This window comes from Bos grunniens, chromosome 5, assembly GCF_055505025.1.
Source record: "Bos grunniens cultivar Pamir isolate PY7600 chromosome 5, Bosgru_T2T1.0, whole genome shotgun sequence".
Classification (NCBI taxonomy): Eukaryota; Metazoa; Chordata; class Mammalia; order Artiodactyla; family Bovidae; genus Bos; species Bos grunniens.
The window spans coordinates 115,837,678-115,855,256 of record NC_141169.1 but is presented as its reverse complement, the minus strand read 5'-3'; the positions used below and the strand labels follow the sequence as shown (position 1 = coordinate 115,855,256).

The 17,579-nt window shown below is 53.2% G+C and overlaps 2 protein-coding genes across 10 annotated transcripts in view; both read left to right on the top strand.

Annotated features, from left to right (window-relative positions):
- Positions 1 to 4,617, top strand: part of SULT4A1 (sulfotransferase family 4A member 1) — a 35,410-nt gene extending 30,793 nt beyond the window's left edge. For 2 of the 4 annotated variants that reach the window (XR_015164620.1, XR_015164621.1), the window contains exons 6-8: positions 135 to 273; positions 1,730 to 1,863; positions 3,144 to 4,617. Coding sequence is in view for 2 of the 4 variants with exons in the window: in XM_086403195.1 (XP_086259321.1) it covers positions 135 to 273; positions 3,144 to 3,256 (252 nt within the window). In the remaining 2 variants the exon portion in view is untranslated. The remainder of the gene's footprint in view (positions 1 to 134; positions 274 to 1,729; positions 1,864 to 3,143) is intronic. The other 2 variants (XM_086403195.1, XM_086403196.1) reach the window with 1 other exon arrangement.
- Positions 4,618 to 14,275: 9,658 nt separating this feature from the next.
- EFCAB6 (EF-hand calcium binding domain 6) overlaps positions 14,276 to 17,579 on the top strand; it is a 252,808-nt gene continuing 249,504 nt past the window's right edge. For 3 of the 6 annotated variants that reach the window (XM_086403193.1, XM_086403194.1, XM_086403189.1), the window contains exons 1-2: positions 14,313 to 14,479; positions 15,739 to 15,945. The gene's annotated coding sequence lies outside the window, so the exon portion shown is untranslated. Of the gene's footprint in view, positions 14,480 to 15,738; positions 15,946 to 17,579 lie in introns of all 6 variants that reach the window. The other 3 variants (XR_015164616.1, XM_086403191.1, XM_086403190.1) reach the window with 2 other exon arrangements.

Here is a 17,579-nt window from a genome sequence, read left to right as displayed (position 1 = left end):
TTATTTCTTGAAGATGATGGCGTCCAATTTGTCTCGAGGACTTGAGTCAGGCTGTGGATAAAAGGTCCCCAGAGTGGTGTTCCACAAAGGTGCCGCCTCTGATGGGCTCCCGCGTCTCTGCTCTTGTCTTCCAGGACCTGGTGACCATGGTGGAGCAGCTGGCCAGGTTCCTGGGGGTGTCCTGCGACAAGGCACAGCTGGAGTCACTGACCGAGCACTGCCACCAGCTGGTGGACCAGTGCTGTAACGCCGAGGCCCTGCCCGTGGGCCGGGGTACGTGCCGCCCGCCCCCCGCCCCGCCCCCCCCCGCCGGCGTCCCGAGGCCCTGCCCGTGGGCCGGGGTACGTGCCGCCCGGCCCCTGGCCACCCCCCCCCACCGCCGGCGTCCCGAGGCCCTGCCCGTGGGCCGGGGTACGTGCCGCCCGGCCCCTGGGGCGCTCCCCCCCTCCCTGCCAGCGTCCTCATGCTTTCTGGACCCCTATTCTCCCCCCGGCCCCGAGTCATGGTTCAGCCTCATATCTCCAGAGCTTTCTGCTCCCCAGGGTGGGGGGCAAGAAGGTAACCCAAAATGGGCCACTGAGGATCCTGGAAGCCCCCGCTGGAGTCAGCCTGTGGCCCTGCACAGGGTGTGGAGTTCACGGCGGGGCGGCTGCTGGCGGGGGGATGTCTCAGGTTCTTTGGGGAAGAGGTTTTCAGGCAGACACCTCCTCAGATGGCCCCCACCCTGGCGATGGGTTTGGGGCTGTGGAGTTGAGGAGCACAGAGCGTGCACACGTGAGCAAGGGCCGTCTCCCTCTGTTCCCCAGGGGAGGCAGCCACACAGGTGAGGTGCAGCGCATCCCAGGGAAGGGGTGTGTGTGTCTGTGGTGTATGTGCTGTGTGTATATGTGAGGGGTATGTGTGCACAGTGTGTGTGTGTGTGTGTGTGTGTGTGTGTGTACACGCATGTGAGAGAGTGACAGCAAGCAGGAAGTGCAGGCCTCTCCAGGGCTGGCCGGGCAGCTGTCACAGAGGCCAGGGGCTCTCCCAGCCTAAGAGCGGGGTGCTGGGGGTGGAGCCTTCTGAGGTGTGGGCAGGTGTTCCTGCAGGAGTCCTCCCCAGATCCATGGGGGCCGCTCTCTGTGCCCCGAGGGCTCGTGCTGTTTGCAGCTGCTTCACGGCAGAGGGCTCAGGCATTCACATCCGTGGCACCTCAAATCCATGGCCGAGGCTGGTTCCCAGCTCCTGGGTTGGAGGGGAGGGCTCGGAATGACACCGGACTCCATGAGCAGCCGCCCAGAGGGGAGAGAGGAGCTCCTCCTTGGCCTGGCCGGGCTGCTCTGGCCCTTCGTCCTCCCTGTACGGAGGGCCAGTCGGGTTGCCGACCTGTGTGGCTCCCAGGCTGTCCTGAAGGTCAGGCGGTTGGGTGCCTTCCTGTCAAGGCAGGTGGGCCACTCTCCGGGAAGATGTTAGTTAACGAGCCACGTCACCCTGCCGTTTATTTCCTGGCTGCATCTTCACAAACGTTTATAATTTTAAATTTATTTGCTCTTTTTTAGTTTTGCTTTCTCTGTGTTCTGTTACCCCTGGGTGTGACCTTCTCCAGAAGCCCCCCTTTCGGTTCACTTGTGTGGTTAAGAAGTGTCGAGAACACGCTGCGTGCACATATGCTCCTTCCGCTGTGTTTGCATTTATCATCGTTTACCTTGGTTTTGCTTTATTTCAGTTCTTTGGTTTTGTTTTCTTTTAGCACATTGCCTCTTTGCTCAGAAGACCTCCTTGCGTTGGTGAGAATGCAGGGGCTTGAGTAGCCAGCTGCATTGCTTAGATTTGATTCATGTCACAGCATAAATTGCACTGTCTTGAGTCCAAATCCTAAACCAGGTGGGTGACTCCTCTGATGAGCTCTTGGCTGCCTCAGCTGAGAAAAATAATCATGGAAAAAAATATACGGTGTGGTGGGTCCAGAGCTTGTAATTCTGACCCTGAGGTGTCCTTAGAGGGTAGCAAGAACAGTCTCTTGTTTTTTTTCCTCTCCATCACCAACATATAATTTTTCATCACCGAAGAGAAAATCCATGTCACTTTGGATCTGTTAGCTCAGCGTTTGCAGGGTTGCAGTTTCATACATTAGGTCCTGCCAGGACAGGGGTGACTGTTAATAGCACAGCTTAACGAGAGATGCTTGCTGGGACGGTCAGAGCTCTGCCGTCAGAGATGCTGATGCTGAACAGAATTCTAGGCGAGCACTCAGTGCCCTGAGGCCGGTGTGTAACAAGCTCGGCCGTGGTGCTCTGGGTGACGCACTTACTGCAGACGGAGGGCAGGGACCCACTCCTGACTTCTTCACAGTCACCATTCATAGTGCCCAGAACCGAAGATCTCGTAGTTAAGGAAAGCGGGTTCAGCAGTTTTCATCATTTTGATCTCTCTCCCTTCACGAAGAAGGGGAAGGCCCATGCCGGCCCATCAGTCTGTCGGCTCCAGGCCCCTCATGTCCTGCAAGGGGTGGGCAAAGGGGGTCTGACCAAGCCTCATTGGGATGTCGCTGTGATAGAGCAGCCACGAGGGCCTGGGTGGGACTGGTCTTGGTGTCGAGTTGGGAGCTCTAATGGTTTTATTCCCTGTCAGTTCTCCCCTGACGTCACATGGGCAGGCTTCTCGAAATCTCCACCCTTGACCTGGCCCCGGCAGCTGCCTGCCCACCATGAAACATTCTGCCTTTTAAAATTCTCCAGAAGCAACAGCTGCCTTGGTGGAGCTGTTGAGCTGCATGAGTGGTGGTGTCATGGGGCACACAGATCCCACGTGGCCCCTGAACTGCAGACCCGGGTCACGGACACTGCCCGTCCTCGGGGGTGTTAGCACGTGTGCCCCCGCTCTGCCTGGTGCTGGGGCCCAGCGGTGGACGGGCAGGCCCTCCCCAGGGCCTCAGCTCTGCACGTTTCTGGTCCTGGGTGAAAGCATGCCAGGATGGCCAGACTCAGGGAAGTGGGCTCAGCTAGCCTGAGGTTCACATGGCCATGGTGATCCCCGCGGGACAGGTTCAGAGGGGTCCGGGGATTCATGTGGAGCCTTCCAGGTCGCTCTCCCCAGCTCCCTGTGGTTTGGCAGCTGGCCTGACCGCAAGTGAACTCAGCTCGCCCGCCCCGTGTGTGTTGCAGGAAGGGTCGGGCTCTGGAAGGACATCTTCACCGTCTCCATGAACGAGAAGTTTGACCTGGTGTACAAGCAGAAGATGGGGAAGTGCGACCTCACGTTCGACTTTTATTTATAATATCAGCAACCGCACACTTGCATGCTCACAGTACCCAGACACTATAGCTCAGAGTCCCGTTTGCACTCATTTGTTCCTTGCTGGACAGACTCTGGAAGTGAGACCCCGGGGGAGGGAGGGGACATGGCCGGAGAAGCTGGAGAAAGCGGGTTTGAGTTCTGATCCAGAGCAGCTGTCTCGCCTTTGAAGTCTAAACGTCTGCCCACAAAGATGGCGATGCTGGTGGACCACATGTGTCACGTCTGTTAACATATGCAGCTAGAGTGTCTACCTTTATTACAACCCACACTACGTATTGTATTTTATAGAGCTTTTCACTGGAAACCTAAATAAATCTCAGTAAACCAAATAAAAGTTCATTTCTGAGGGGCTCAGGAGAGCCACACCCAGGTGGTAGGAAGCGCTCAGGGTTGACTTTATTTTTTTTTTTTTTTGTCGTTCACACGGCACAGCCATTTGTCCTCCCCTGGTGAGGACCGGAGTGAGGCTGGGGTGGGGGGCCCATTTCCCCCGCGGCGCTCAGTTCTCAGCAGTCGCCCTGAGTTACAGCAGAAGCTGTTCGCAGGGCGGGGGGCGTTTTCAAAGGCTGCCCTCCGGCCAGCGTCCCTGAGGCCAACGCAGAGGACCTGGAGGGATGGGCATGTGACGCGGTGACCCAAGAACCGCCCCCCACCCCTACCCCCCACCCCAGCAGAGACAGACCTGCTCAGAACCTGACTTTTCGTTCCACGGTCTTTGATTCCCCGAAGCAGAAACCTGCTTATGTTGGCAAACAGATGGCTTGACAGTACTTTCTGGAACTCCTGGGTCTATACCTACCGTTCATTGTTGTGTCTGGGCCTGCGGCTCTCAGCCCCACAGACCCACCCAGTGCGTGTGGTGCCCCGTCTTGGCCGGGATGGGCCGGTGGGGTCCCCTCGGTGCTGCTCCAGGGCCCGGAGGCGGGGGTCCACGCCAGGCCGGAGGAGTGACGAGGCGGCGGGCGAGCCGTGGGGCCGGCCGCCGACAGGCACGCGTGTCGCCGCCCCTGTGCACTGGGCTGTCCCGGCTGCGCGGGGCTGGGAAGTGCCTGGGGTGGTGGGGCCAGAGGAGTCACCGCCTCCGCGGGAGGGTCTGTGCCGAGGGCGGATGCGAGCGCTTCCGTCATTTTGTCAAGGAGAGCAGCTTGGACGGGGCAGGTGGTCCACGGCATCGCACGGTGGGCTTGGCAGCACCTTTTTTCTGTGTATCTGCGAGGGCGGCTGCTTTCTGTGAAATTTGTTTTCTATTTTTCTATTTTTAGTACTGTATGGATGTTACTGAGCACCACGCGTGAGACTTCTCTGTGCTTGCTTGCATCTTTAATAAAGACATATCCCATGCCTCGTGTCCAGCCTGTGCTGACGGGGGTGGGGACAGTTGGGGGGCCCCTCCACCCCGCCGTGGTCCCCTCTGGGTTTCAGGGCGGTAAGAGCGAGCCCACTGACCCCTGCCCCTGGGGTGAGGGTCTCAGCCTGGGTTGGGTGGGCTGGGTTTCCCTCGCTGTGGGTCCCGCCACCTTTTGGTATCTCTTTGAAGCTGAAGTGAGAGGGAGGGTGGGGGAGGAGAGACGTGGGAAGAGGTTTTGCCGCATGTGGAGTCCAGGCCTTTTGGGCTCAGTCTGGGAAGGCCCCCTTCAACAAGGCAGATGGTGGTGTAGATTCTGACCTGCTGACTTTCCTTTGCCTCCGTGACTTCCAGAGCCCATCTAACTGATGCCTTGTGGGAGGGAAGTCCAGGATGCTCTTTTATTGGATAAAAAGCCTGGACTCTTTGAAAAGTCATGCTGATTTTCAAATGAACTAGCTCCTTTGGGTCTCTGGTGAAGTCCCGGAATTTACTTTGGTGTCTGGGATGACCTAGACCCACCTTGGGCCCACATCCAGTCTGCTATGTTCCAGGGTGGGAGGGGTCTGCTCCTAAATTACCTCCAGATCACCTAAAAGCAGGCAGATTATAATAAAGGTGGAGCCACTGAATAGAGAGGCAGGGTGGGGCCGCGTGTTCATGGAGCTCAGTGAACGTCCCCTCCAGCCCTGCCCCGTGGATGTTTCACCGCAGTCCTGGATCCACTCAGGACACACCTCGGACGGCTGCAGGCACTGCTGGTGGCACTAGGGTCCCCAGCCTGTGTGGCGTGCCTGCTCTGGCAGGGAAGTGATGTCCTAAAACCCGGGGTGCGTTCAGGCCCAAATGCGCTGCTGGGGGCCCGTGCACTCCTGAAGGACCAGGGAGGCCAACAAGAAGAGGCCCCCTGAGTGGAGACCGGAGGCAAGTGAGGGACCCCGGGCTGGGGGCCGCCTGGGGGAGGGGGTGTGTGCTGGGCAGTGCTCAGAGGCTCGAAGCTGGCGCAGGCAGGAGCCCAGCTCCCAGAAGGCCTCAGGGGTCACGAGAGTTGGATTTTGTAAGAAGAAATGAAGGCCCAAGAAGGCTTAACTGAAGAAATGCTGCCTGGGGGTGCCCCCCCACCCTCAACCCTGCTGCAGGTAGAGAGCGTGAGGGGCCTGTACCGGCCTCCTGGTTCACCGGATCCACAGAAGGAGGGGGTGGTCGGCCGTGTCAGAACCCTGAGGTACCGTCCGCCCCCTCCCCTGGCTCTGAATGCTCTAGGGCGTCGTGTGGTGGGAGCTGTTGCTGCCTCTTGCACTTGGGGCAAGGTTAAAGGCAAAGTGAGTTGAGGGCAAAGGTGCTGTGGATCCTCCGAGTGAAGCCAGGTTAGAGAGCAGAGTGGCCCGGCGGGTAGTAGCCCCTGGGGGTGGGTGGGGTTTGAGGGACCAAGGCGAGGAACATCTGGACAGATGGACAGGACCAGAGAGGCCTGGGCGGTGGGCTGACCTTACGGATCCCACCATGGGGTTCTTGCACATCCCCGTCTCCAGGGAAGTCCCGGGCTGCCTGGCCTTTGGACTTCGCAGACTGAAAAGATTCCAAAAGGCACTTGGGGGACCTGCATAGGCTTTAACGCCCAAGTAGCTGGATTCAGCCACAGCCCCCCACCAGCTGGACCTGTCCCCGTGGCCTCCAGGCTCTGACACAGCCATCCAGGACTCATCAACCACCTCCCCCCAACCCCCCACCATGCACCCAGTCCCTTCATGTGAAATACCCAAGAAGGCCCTCTCACCTGAGCAGGTAAGCCACTTAAATTCTCCAATCCAGTGTGACAATTTATATACAATCTCCATCACGCTAACTTCATAGGATGGTCACAGGATTTAAAAGTGGCTTTGAAAACACGACGAATCACAGATCTGTGCCTGGCCTTGCTGGTGAGCGCCCCCTAGTGGCCAAGTCACAGGCGACGGCCGACATCAGTCCACGGGGAGGCCCCCCAGGCCTGTGGATGCAGGGGGTGTGCAGCCCCTGTCCTAGGAGGCCCCACGTGTGACACAGCTTTGTCGCCTTTCTGAGCGGGGTGGCTGCTGTTTGCAATGGTGGAGGGGAGTCCTTGGGTGTCCCGGAGGACTCCGCCCTGTGGATCCCGCCCTCCCCTAGAGCCTGGTCCCAGCCCTGCCCACAAGGCATCACCTTCCACCCCTCCCTGTTGAACAAGCACTTTCAGACTGGGGTGGCACGTCGGCCAGGCGGTCCAGGCTCCCCCAGTGAGGAATGCCCTCTGACATCCCTGGATGTCCAGTCTCCACAGGCTGACCACCTTCTGGGACGGTCATTCCATTGCTGGTGGTCCTCTCCGGCCACTTAAGCAGACCCCCACCTCTCAGCCTCCCCCCTCTCTGGCCTCCCTGAGATGCCCAGCCCTGCCCGACCTGGTGAATGTCGCCCCTCCGCTCCCAGGTGTTCCCTGCCTTCCTCTCACCCTGCCCCGCCTACTGCTCTGCGCTGGTCTCCCCGTGCGGACAGCGACACCCTGAAAGCAGAGCGGGGCTGTATATTCCTAGGTCAGAATATGGCATATAATTAGCACCTAATATTTGCTGAGAGGCATCTTGCACTGTTGGAGTGGGTTTCATTTTTTCTGAACACCGTCTGCCCTGCCCCTTCTAGGCACTGCTCCTGGTCCTGCCCTCGGGGGCCATAACTTCCCAAGACTTAGGCTGGTGCCCTGCCTCCTCCCCAGTCAGGAACAGGAGTGGTGCAGAGAGCCAGCCTCTGAAGATGCCGAGCAAGGAGAGGCGACTTCAGTGACAGCAGGGAGACGGCTGAGTGGAAGAGACAGGGCGAGAGATGGTCTGTAAACAGGCAGGATGTGAGTAGGACAGGCGCCAGAGAGGGGCATGCCAGGTGGGAAGAAACAGGACGCACTGCAGTGAGTCGGGCATTCGGCTGTAACCCACTCTGCCAACGCTGGTGGTGGGACTGAGGGGACGGCCCCTTTTCATCTCATAACGAGGAGGTCTCATCTCAAGTGTTTTGAAATCCTACCCTGTCCAAGCATGCTGTGATTCTTAAGTGGTCAAACTGCCTATCCATCCAACCCCGGAGGAGCTGATCCATGGGGGAGAGCGTGACGTTTTTAGCCGGGGATGGACTTTGCCAGCGAGGGCAGAGAGGATTGGTTGTGGGAGCACCCGGCACACGGCTTGGGCCCACCAGCGCCTTCTCCGAGGCGCGCTGAGCCTTTGCCAAGTCTACACATTAAATGACAGCCTGATTCTCACACTTGGATCCCTGTAAGCTAGTTGGCACTGGATGTCTGAGCTGTAGTCTTTAAATCTGTCCCCCTCACCATTGACGAAAGGAATCTGTGCTCTATTAAAAGCCTTCTTTAAAAACCAGAGAATGCTAAATGTGTTTAAAATATGAAAAAAAAAATCAACCAGAAAATGCATTTTCCCTTCTTGAGAGTTGTCATCTTTACATGTATCCGTGGTGTCGGGCACCAGCTGGGAACAGAAGTCTTAAAATATCGCGAGCAAGGCCATCTCTGCAGAAGGAAAAACTCCCAAAGCCAATAAGACTCTCTTCTCCAGTCTTTTGCATCCTCAAAAAAAACTTAAGTGATTTGGTTAAAAATCTCCCCCAACCCTATTTTTCTTGTCTCTTATTTCTCCCCTTTAGAGTTCACAGTACATGTGATTTCCAGAAAAAACTTTTTTTTTTTTACTCAAATGCAGCTGGTACCTTGGCTCCCATCTCAGTCTGCCCAAGAACCCCTGGCTGTTAGGTCCCCTGTGCCCAACTCAGCCTGTCCCCTCTGCCTGGACTCCTCCCAGATGACACTGACTTAAGCTTGAAGCTCAGCTCAGGTGCGGTCTACTCCGAGAAACCCCTGGCGTCTCCGGCTGCACCTCCTCCCAGGGGTGGGGATCACTGCCATGCCCCTCCTAACAGACCCCAAACCCAGCGACTGTCTGTTTCTTAAGAATCAAACCATGTCTCATTCTCCTTGGTGCCGAGAAGTCAGCTCAGAAAAGACATGCTGATGTCCGCAGCATCCCGACTGGCCACTGAATTCAGCCTACCCTGGTCGTCTCAACAGCCTCAGACTTTGCAAGCACATCATCTGTGACTTGCTGCCTGCGCCCTCTCCGGTCTGGCCACACAGCTCACTCCTACGCCCCTTGCAAGCTCTTCCTCAACCCGGCTAGGCCGTTTCGCCCTCTTGAAAAGCCCCCTTTGCTATTTCTGCTCCTGCTGCTGAGTCGCTTCAGTCGTGTCTGACTCTGTGGGACCCCATAGACGGCAGCCCACCAGGCTCCCCCGTCCCTGGGATTCTCCAGGCAAGAACACTGGAGTGGGTTGCCATTTCTTCTCCAATGCATGAAAGTGAAAAGTGAAAGTGATGTCGCTCAGTTGTGTCCGACTCTTAGTGACCCCACGGACTGCAGCCCACCAGGCTCCTCCATCCATGGGATTTTCCAGGCAAGAGTACTGGAGGTGGGGTGCCATTGCCTTCTCTGCTGCTATTTCTAAGTATTGCCAATTCATGTCCGCCACCTGCCGCAAGCTGGCCTCAAAAAACAGTCTCCAGGAGGCCATCATGAATTAACTTAGTTCAGACGCTGCCGTCCTGTGGGTACCCAGGCTTCCATTTTTACCAAAGATGTCAGAGGGGTTGCAGATTGGGGCAGACAGATTGTCAGGGGCTGGTGGCTCTCTCCCTCCTGGGTCCCTACCACACTTGGGACTCTGCAGCAGAAAAGGCCAGAACCTTCCTTAGTCCAGAGAAGGAGTGACTCAGGTGTCCCCACTCTCTCCATGAGACAAGCCGTGGCAGCAAGTACTTTTCTCCTTAGAATGGAGTGTGCCAGGAGTGTGCCTTGAATTCTCAAAGAGTAATAACTCTCTATAATGGGATATTGGTTTACATTTGTTAAGAAAACATTTTGTTCCTGGTTCCAAGTTTCCTTTCCCGAGGATGTGTTTTCAGCCGCATGTAGACCGTAAGTAGAGCCTGCGCCTCATTCATCACTCTGTCCCCATCCTGTGTTTAGCACAGCGCTCCACTCCTATCAGGTAATCAATAAATGCTTGTTACCTAACTAAAGGCAAATTAAATGCTAAACAGCACTAATTACAAGCTGTCGCGAGATCCTGGCTCTCCGCAGAGAGAATTGCTTGTGATTGTCAGGGGTTTGCTAGTTGCCCAGGTGTAGGAAACAAGAAATTGTTATTTTCTAACTGCTGCTTTGTTCCGGAGGGTGGGCCGTTCCTCTCAGATTGCTGCAATAAGACGTTCGGAGGGCAGAATTCATTAAAATTCTAAACACTGGTATTCTTCACCGTGGAATCTTGTTCAGGGGTAAGATAAGTGGATTTTGATTCCTGTCTTCGCGAACAGAGACAGGCAGTAACTGTTCAGGGAAATGAAAGGCATCCCCATCTACTGGCGCACAAAAGGGGAAAGAAACCCAGGAGCGGCTACCCGTCTCTCCACAGATGATCTTAAAATGGTCCCCTGTTTACAGACGATAATCAGTTATTTGTAGCGACAATGTTTAAAATGTGCAATTTGGTTTCTGGCTGATTGAACTAAAATGAGCAGCTGCGTCATCTGTCAAGGTACACATCCCGCCCGGAGAGGAAGCACCTATTTTAGTAAATAAAAAAATAACCACGGTGGTTCTTCCCAAAGAGATGCCTGTACCTCATTTCTTTTCGTGTAATTTTATCTTCGCCTAAGGACAGTTCAGGAGAGTCCGGTCTCCATTCTGCGAGGCCACCGAAAGCACAACCACCAGAGAAATCTCAAGTGGGCTTCCCAGGGGCGTCCTCCACTTCTCTTTCAATGGACCATGCATTCGTGGCACGGGCCAGCTCGTCCACCCTTTATTAATAGACGAGGTGGGAAACAGCACTTAACTTCTGAGGGGTCAATCGGTTCCTGCTACTTATTACTCTACATGAAAGCATAACCTCCACTTAAAACATCGCTGTTGATTAACCATGAGATGATCACAGCCTTGATCTCACAGCCTGGTCTCCCAGAGGTACTGAGCTGTGCTGAAAACGTAGCCGTGAGTATTCAGCACCTGGAGGGCACACATAGCTCTCCATCACCCCAAGTTTCTCCTGGATCACTGAGGGATGAGCTGGCTGCTGGATTATCACAGGCGTACATGCACTGCCCTCGCCTTTCCATGGGTTTGTGTCTCCAGATTTCATCAAAGGTTTTCAAAGTCTCACAGTGGTTGTGTAGTAGAGGCTGTGGCAATTTCTCCAGCAGGGAATGTAACTGGTTTTAGTGCTACTGAAATGTATCTTTTTTTCATTTCAGCTGTGCCACACGGCATCTGGGATCTTCCCTGACCAGGGATCAAACCCGAGTGTGTGCGGGCTGGATTGTTTCAGTCGTGTCCCAACTCTTTTGCGACTCCATCGACTGTATCCCGCCAGGCTCCTCTGTCCATGGGATTTCCCAGGCAAGAATACTGGAGAGGGTTTCCATGCCCTCCTCCAGGGGATCTTCCCGACTCAGGGACTGAACTGAAGTCTCTTGTCTCCTGCATTGGCAGGCAGGTTCTTTACCACTAGCGCCATCTGGGGTTTTAAATTTTTATTTATTTTATTATTTATTTTTGGCTGTGCTGGGTCATCACTGCTGTGCAGGCTTTTCTATAGTTGCGGTGAGCGGGGCTACCCTCTAGCTGTGGTGCTTGGACTTCTCATGGCGGTGGCTTCTCTTGTTTCAGAGCTCAGGCTCTGGGGTGTTTGAGCTTCAGTAGTTATGGCCCTTGGGCTCAGCAGTTCCAGTTCTCAGGCTTTAGAGCACAGGCTTAGTACTTGTGGAGCACAGGCTTAGTTTTTCCATGACAAGTGGGATCGTCTCAGACCAGGGATGGAGCCTGTGTCCCCTGCATTGGCAGGTGCATGCTTTACCCCTGAGCCCCCCGGGAAGACCAGAGCATGGAGTCTTAACCACTGGATGGCCAGGAAGTCCTACACTCTTGAAAAGTACTGAGGATCCCCCAAAGCTTTTGTTTTTTTGTGTGAGTTATATCTATCACTATTTATCATACTAGACAGTAAACAGAGAAGGCAATGGCACCCCACTCCAGTACTCTTGCCTGGAAAATCCCATGGACGGAGGAGCCTGGTGGGCTGCAGTCCATGGGGTCGCTAAGAGTTGGACACGACTGAGCGACTTCACTTTCACTTTTCACTTTCATGCATTGGAGAAGGAAATGGCAACCCACTCCAGTGTTCTTGCCTGGAGAATCCCAAGGACGGGGGAGCCTGGTGGGCTGCCGTCTATGGGGTCACACAGAGTTGGACATGACTGAAGTGACTTAGCAGCAGCAGCAGCAGCAGCAGCAGCAGCAGCAGCAGACAGTAAAAGTGATAAAAAGTTTAAACATTTGTTTACCAATTCATTTAAAATAACAATAAACCTGTCACATAGTAACATTTTATGAAGCAATTGTATTTTCCAAAACAAAAAGAATGAGTGAAGAAAGGCCGTTTATATTTTTACGAATTCTTTAATATCTGCCTTAACAGAAGACAGCTGGATTCTCCTATTTTTGTTCTCATTCAGTCTGTTGCAATGTCATACATCATGCAGTGTCTGGAAAACCCTACTGTACACTTATGAGAAAGTGAGAGTGAACACACAAACAATATCTTACTATGAAGATAGTTTCGACAATTATGGACTCTCTGAAGGGGGTCTCAGGACACTCAGGGGTCCCCAGACCACCCCTGGAGACCTGCTGACCTGGACAGTTCAGTCCAAGAGCTGGTGAATGGCCATGGGGTTTAGGACACAAGGGGCAGAAGTGGCCTCTGTGGAAAGCTCCCTTTTGGTTCCAAAGTTCCAAAGCCTCTTTTGGAACAAGAGCAGAAGAGATGGCGGCCAAAGTGATTGTAAGGCAAATGTACATTCCCTTCTTATGGACTGGTTTTCTCAGTGGGACCTGAGGTGAGGTCACTCACTCAGGGTGATGAGTTAAAGGGTGTGGGAGGTCTGAGCAGAGAGAAGACATGAATTGACTCTCTCGGTGAGTAGAAAACTAGCTAGCCAGTGATGGACAATCAGATCGACAAGAGGGATCATAAAACATCCTTCTCTGGGGCTCTTGGCAGGTCACCCTGTAACTCATCAACTGACAGAACCATGTGGCTGGGATTCCTCAGTAAGGCTGTGCCTCTGGGGACATTGCTTCTCTCTCACCTGTGAGTTAACACAATGACGAACAGGGTGACGCATAGCAGGACCTGAGACTCAGCCTGCTGCTGCTTAGTTGCTTCAATTGTGCCCTACTCTGTGCAACCCTATGGACTGTCCAGCCCTATGGACTGCCGGGCTCCTCCGTCCATGGGATTTCTCCAGGCAAGAATACTAGAGTGGTTTGCCATGCCCTCTTCCAGGGGAACTTCCCGACTTCAAACCTGGGTCTCTTGCATTGCAGGCAGACTCTTTACCACAGAGCCACCAGGGAAGCCTGGGACTTAGCCTGCCTGGGTTCTAATCCTGCTTTTGCCACTGACGCACTGTGCCTCTCTGTGCCTCAGTGTCCTATCTGTAAAATGGGAATAATTACTCCTAGAACCTACGTCCTAGGGCTGTTATGAAGATCAATGACGACTAAGTGCATGTAAAGTATTTAGATGAGTGCCTGGTAAGGGCAGTGCTCCGAAGAGTCAGCCACATTATTGCTACTATTACTGGGCTTTCCTGGTGGCTCAGGCAGTCAAGAATCTGCCTGCAATGCAGAAGACCTAGGTTTGATCTCTGGGTCCAGGAAGATCCCCTGGAGGAGGGAATGGCAACCCACTCCAGTATTTCCAATGGGAAATCCCATGGACAGAGGGGCTGGTTGGCTACAGTCCATGGGGTCCTCAGAGTCGGACAGGAGCGACTAAACCACACCACATTATTATCCCATGACTTCCTGAGTTTCTACTCAGCCTGTGAGCATGGTAAAAAACTGGCTCATCGGATAACTATTTATTTACTATCTACAGGGGTTGGAGGAAGACCGGGATGTGAGTGCTGAGGATACCAGGCTGGGGACAGCAACCTTGTCCTGCCTTTTCCCCAGATCACCGGGAGGAGGCCAGCCGTACACAACTAGACGCAGGAGGCAACAACCGGAATCGCTAAGTGCTGACACGTAGGAAGGGCACAGACGTGCTCGGGGCTTAGACACCTGCCTTCACCTGAGGCTGTCCCTTGTGGCTCAGCTGGTAAAGAATCCGCCTACAATGCTGGTAGATCTGCGTTCAATCCCTGGGTTGGGAAGAGGACTGCATAGTCCATGGGGTTGCAAAGAGTCGGACACGACTGAGCGACTTTGACTTGGACTTTGTTCATCCTGAGCCCAGGCTCTGGGTGGGTACGCTTGGTTTTTTAACAGGTGAGGAGTCTGCTTCGCAGGATGAGACTAACCTCCTTCGGCCACGCGGCTCGAAGCGGTACTCTGCGACCCGTCCGACCGCTCGCGCGACGGCCAGGTTAGCAGAAAAGCGCTCCCATGATGCCCGCCACCCTGACTCTCGCCGCGGTACCAGCCCCCCGGAGGACCTGACCTCCGGCGGAAGCTCCTCCCCCGGGGCGGGGGGTGGAGCCACCGGGCAGGCCTGGCCACGCCCTTCGGCGACAACGTCCTAGCCGACTTGGCCAATTGGAGCTCCGTTTCTTGCCGGGTGGGGAAACGTGTTTTCCAGTCAGCGAGCGCCGTCGTCGCTCGGGCAACAGCGTCCTAGCGACACCGCGTGGGCTGGGCCTCTGTGGCCAGGGGGCCCTGGAATCCGCGCGCCGAGTTGGCTCCCATGAGTCGGAGGATTGAGAAAGGGGCCGGGGTAAGGCGGGGCGGCCTCGGCAAGAGGGCACGAGCCCGGAGCGGGGAGTGTGGGGGGCGCTGAGGAGGGCCCGGGAGGACAGCTCTGGGGTGCCACAGCCCCGGGACACGTCGCATCCCCGCCTTGTCTGTGGCCAAGGGGCGGTAGTGACCCGTTTACTCGTTTCACGTACGTGTGTATGTGGCGCACCTGCCTGTGCCAGGAGCCGTTGTCGGGTCTGGGGGCTCCTGAAGTGAATTCGTTGTTGTTTTTCAGTCGCTCAGTCACATCTGACTCTGCGACCCCATGCACTGCGGCTCGCCAGTTTTCCCTGTCCTTCACTATCTCCCAGAGTGAATATTCTCCTGCAGTGAATAGCCCCATCCTTTTTCTATTTCTATAAAGACCGACTATAAACAACGTAGAAGGTGGTGAATCTGCCTCCCAGTCTCTCTGAGGGTCACATCACTCCGACTTACAGAATATCTCATGTTTTCTTCTTCCGTTTGTCCCCACAGCAGCCTTTCGAATATTTTAAGTTCCGCCTTGAGAATGAGGACTTGAACCCCGCAGGGTGAAGGGGGCTGTCCCTGAGAATCACACCACTAGACGTTGCAGAGCCAGAATTCAAACTGAGCACTTCTGTCTCATATCAGAATCTTCAGGCTTTCTGGAACATTCCTCTTCCTCAAACCGCAGGAGTGATCCCTGCCTCCCTCAGAACTCTGTTTGGAAGCACTCTGAAATGTTCAGCGGTTATTTAAGACCATTGGCTGAATTACCCCATACTTCCTTTTCCTTCTGTCCTGAAAATCTTTGCCTTTCAAGATGTCTTGCCCCTGTTAAGAAGACTCTTATTTCGTTTTCAAGAGGAATAATTTAATAATGTTTTTTAAATTGTGTGTGCCGCTAAATGAGTGTACCTACAGAAATGCTGTAAAAAAAATTTTTTTTTTCGACTTTCACATGCTGCTGTTCCTTCTGTTTTATCCATTGTCTTCAACAGATGTATTTACTTGGCTAAATCTGGGGAACTGAAAGTGAATCAGGCAAGGGCCCTTTGATTATCTGTGAATATGTTTGTCTCTTCCTCAGCCTTACTGCAAGGTTTAAGAGGGCAAGGATTTATTTCAGTTAGCTGTGCTCATGGGAACGACACCTTGAGTTTAGGGCCTGGCCCATGGCGGGTGCTTGTGCTTGTAGATATTTGTCAAGAATTGCTTACCTGAGACGTTATATCTGCTGTCCATTTTGTCTTCTGTGTCCGTACCCTTTTGCAGCTGTCCACCTCTCCCGTGCAGAGATCTCTGCATCGCCCTTGCTGTGACCCCTCCAGCTGACTGGCACATGGAGACAGAACCAGCTCTAGCAGAATGCTCAGGAGTCTGGGGCCCGCCTGGAGCAGGAATCCACTGGGAGCCCACTGGCTGTTAACAAGGCAGTTGCTTTCGTAAAGCCTCTTGACTGGGATCAAGTGAATGTTTAAGGTTAGTAGATGAGGAGAGTCACTGAAGTTTTTCTTGGGCGACTCCTTCCCCTGCCAGGGTTGAAAAATAAGCTGTTTAATATAGATGAGAAAGTGTGATGAGGCAAGAAGCTAAAGTCACTTTCTTCCTTTAAATATCACAAGAGAGCTGATCTTTTTGTAAAATGTATTTATCTAAAATTACCCCCAGATCTGGCTTCCCCTGTAGCTCAGCTGGTAAAGAATCCGCCTGTAATGCAGGAGGCCTGGGTTTGATCCCTGGGTTGGGAAGGTCTCCTGGAGAAGGGAAAGGCTCCCCACTCCAGTATTCTGGCCTTGAAAATTCCATAGACTATATAGTCTTTGGGGTTGCAAAGAGCTAGACGTGACTGAGCAACTTTCACTCCAGATCTAGGTTTGTGTAGTTATACAGATTGGATCCTTGTACTAGTTAAATATTGATTCACTTTCCACACAGTGCTGTCTAGGACATCGATGCCATTCAGAAGAGGAGATGTAAAGGGAAGGAGTGTTTGGGGAAACTCTGTGAATGGAGATAGCATATGAACATGATACACTTCCAGTATGAAAGAGCTTCATTTTCTACTTTTTTCTCTTGGTTTCAATCTTTTACTGCTCTTTTGTTTAATTTGTTTCAGGCTCCACTGTTAATCTTTTCACCTGTTTTTCTGCAGTTTGACTATTTCTATTACCATTGCTCCTCCTGGCTAATACTGAGCACTCGCTGTGTTCCAGGCACAGTTTGGAACCTCTTATTACCTTTTTTAAATTGAGTGCTTCTTGCCTATGAAACAGTACACTTAGTATTCCCATTTTACAGATGAGGTAGCAAGGATGTAGAGAAGCTAAGGGGCTGCAAAACAGATAGGTTGTGGCGTGTGACCTCTGCTCCAGGACTGCCTGGTGACAGAGCCTGCTTTCTCAGCCAGTCCTCTCACACTCTCAGAGATGTGTGTGCCCTGCACGTCCCACTGGGCTTTGAGGGGACTTGTAACAATACATACAATATGGTAAATAGGAAAGTAACTTCAAGAAGAGAATAGTCAGATAATTCGTAATGATTAATATAGTTGGGCTGCAAATTTGGCTGTGAGCTTCTTTTTTTGTTTGTTTTTAATCAAATAAAAGATTCTTTACATTTTTTATAGTGGTTTATAATCTTTTAAAATTTCACACACATGATTTCACGTAATCCCATAACAACCCCATTTTCCTCCTCACCTCCATCTTGCCCACCCCCGCTTCCCTCTCCCCACTGGTAACCACTGGTTTGTTCTCTATATTTGTGAGTCTGCCTCTCTTTCGTTTTATTAGCTATGAACTTCTTAAACTCAGGAAAAAGAAAATTAAAAACAAAACAACCAAAAAAAGAAAGAAGTTGAATTCATTTTGTCCAGGCAAATAAGGCATTTTAATTCCTCTGGAAAAAAGAAAGTGTTTCTAATGCCTCCATCGAAAGGACATTTCTCCTGGGGTTCATCAGCAAGTCCCAGATGATCCGTTTAACACAGAGTGCCCAGGGTGTAGGCTCAGTGTCCTAGCTATTAAGGGAAAGAAATGTAGACTGTTGCATTTGTATAGAATTTTTGAGTAGTACAAGGCACAAATCAGAGTCAAAATTTACAAAATACATAA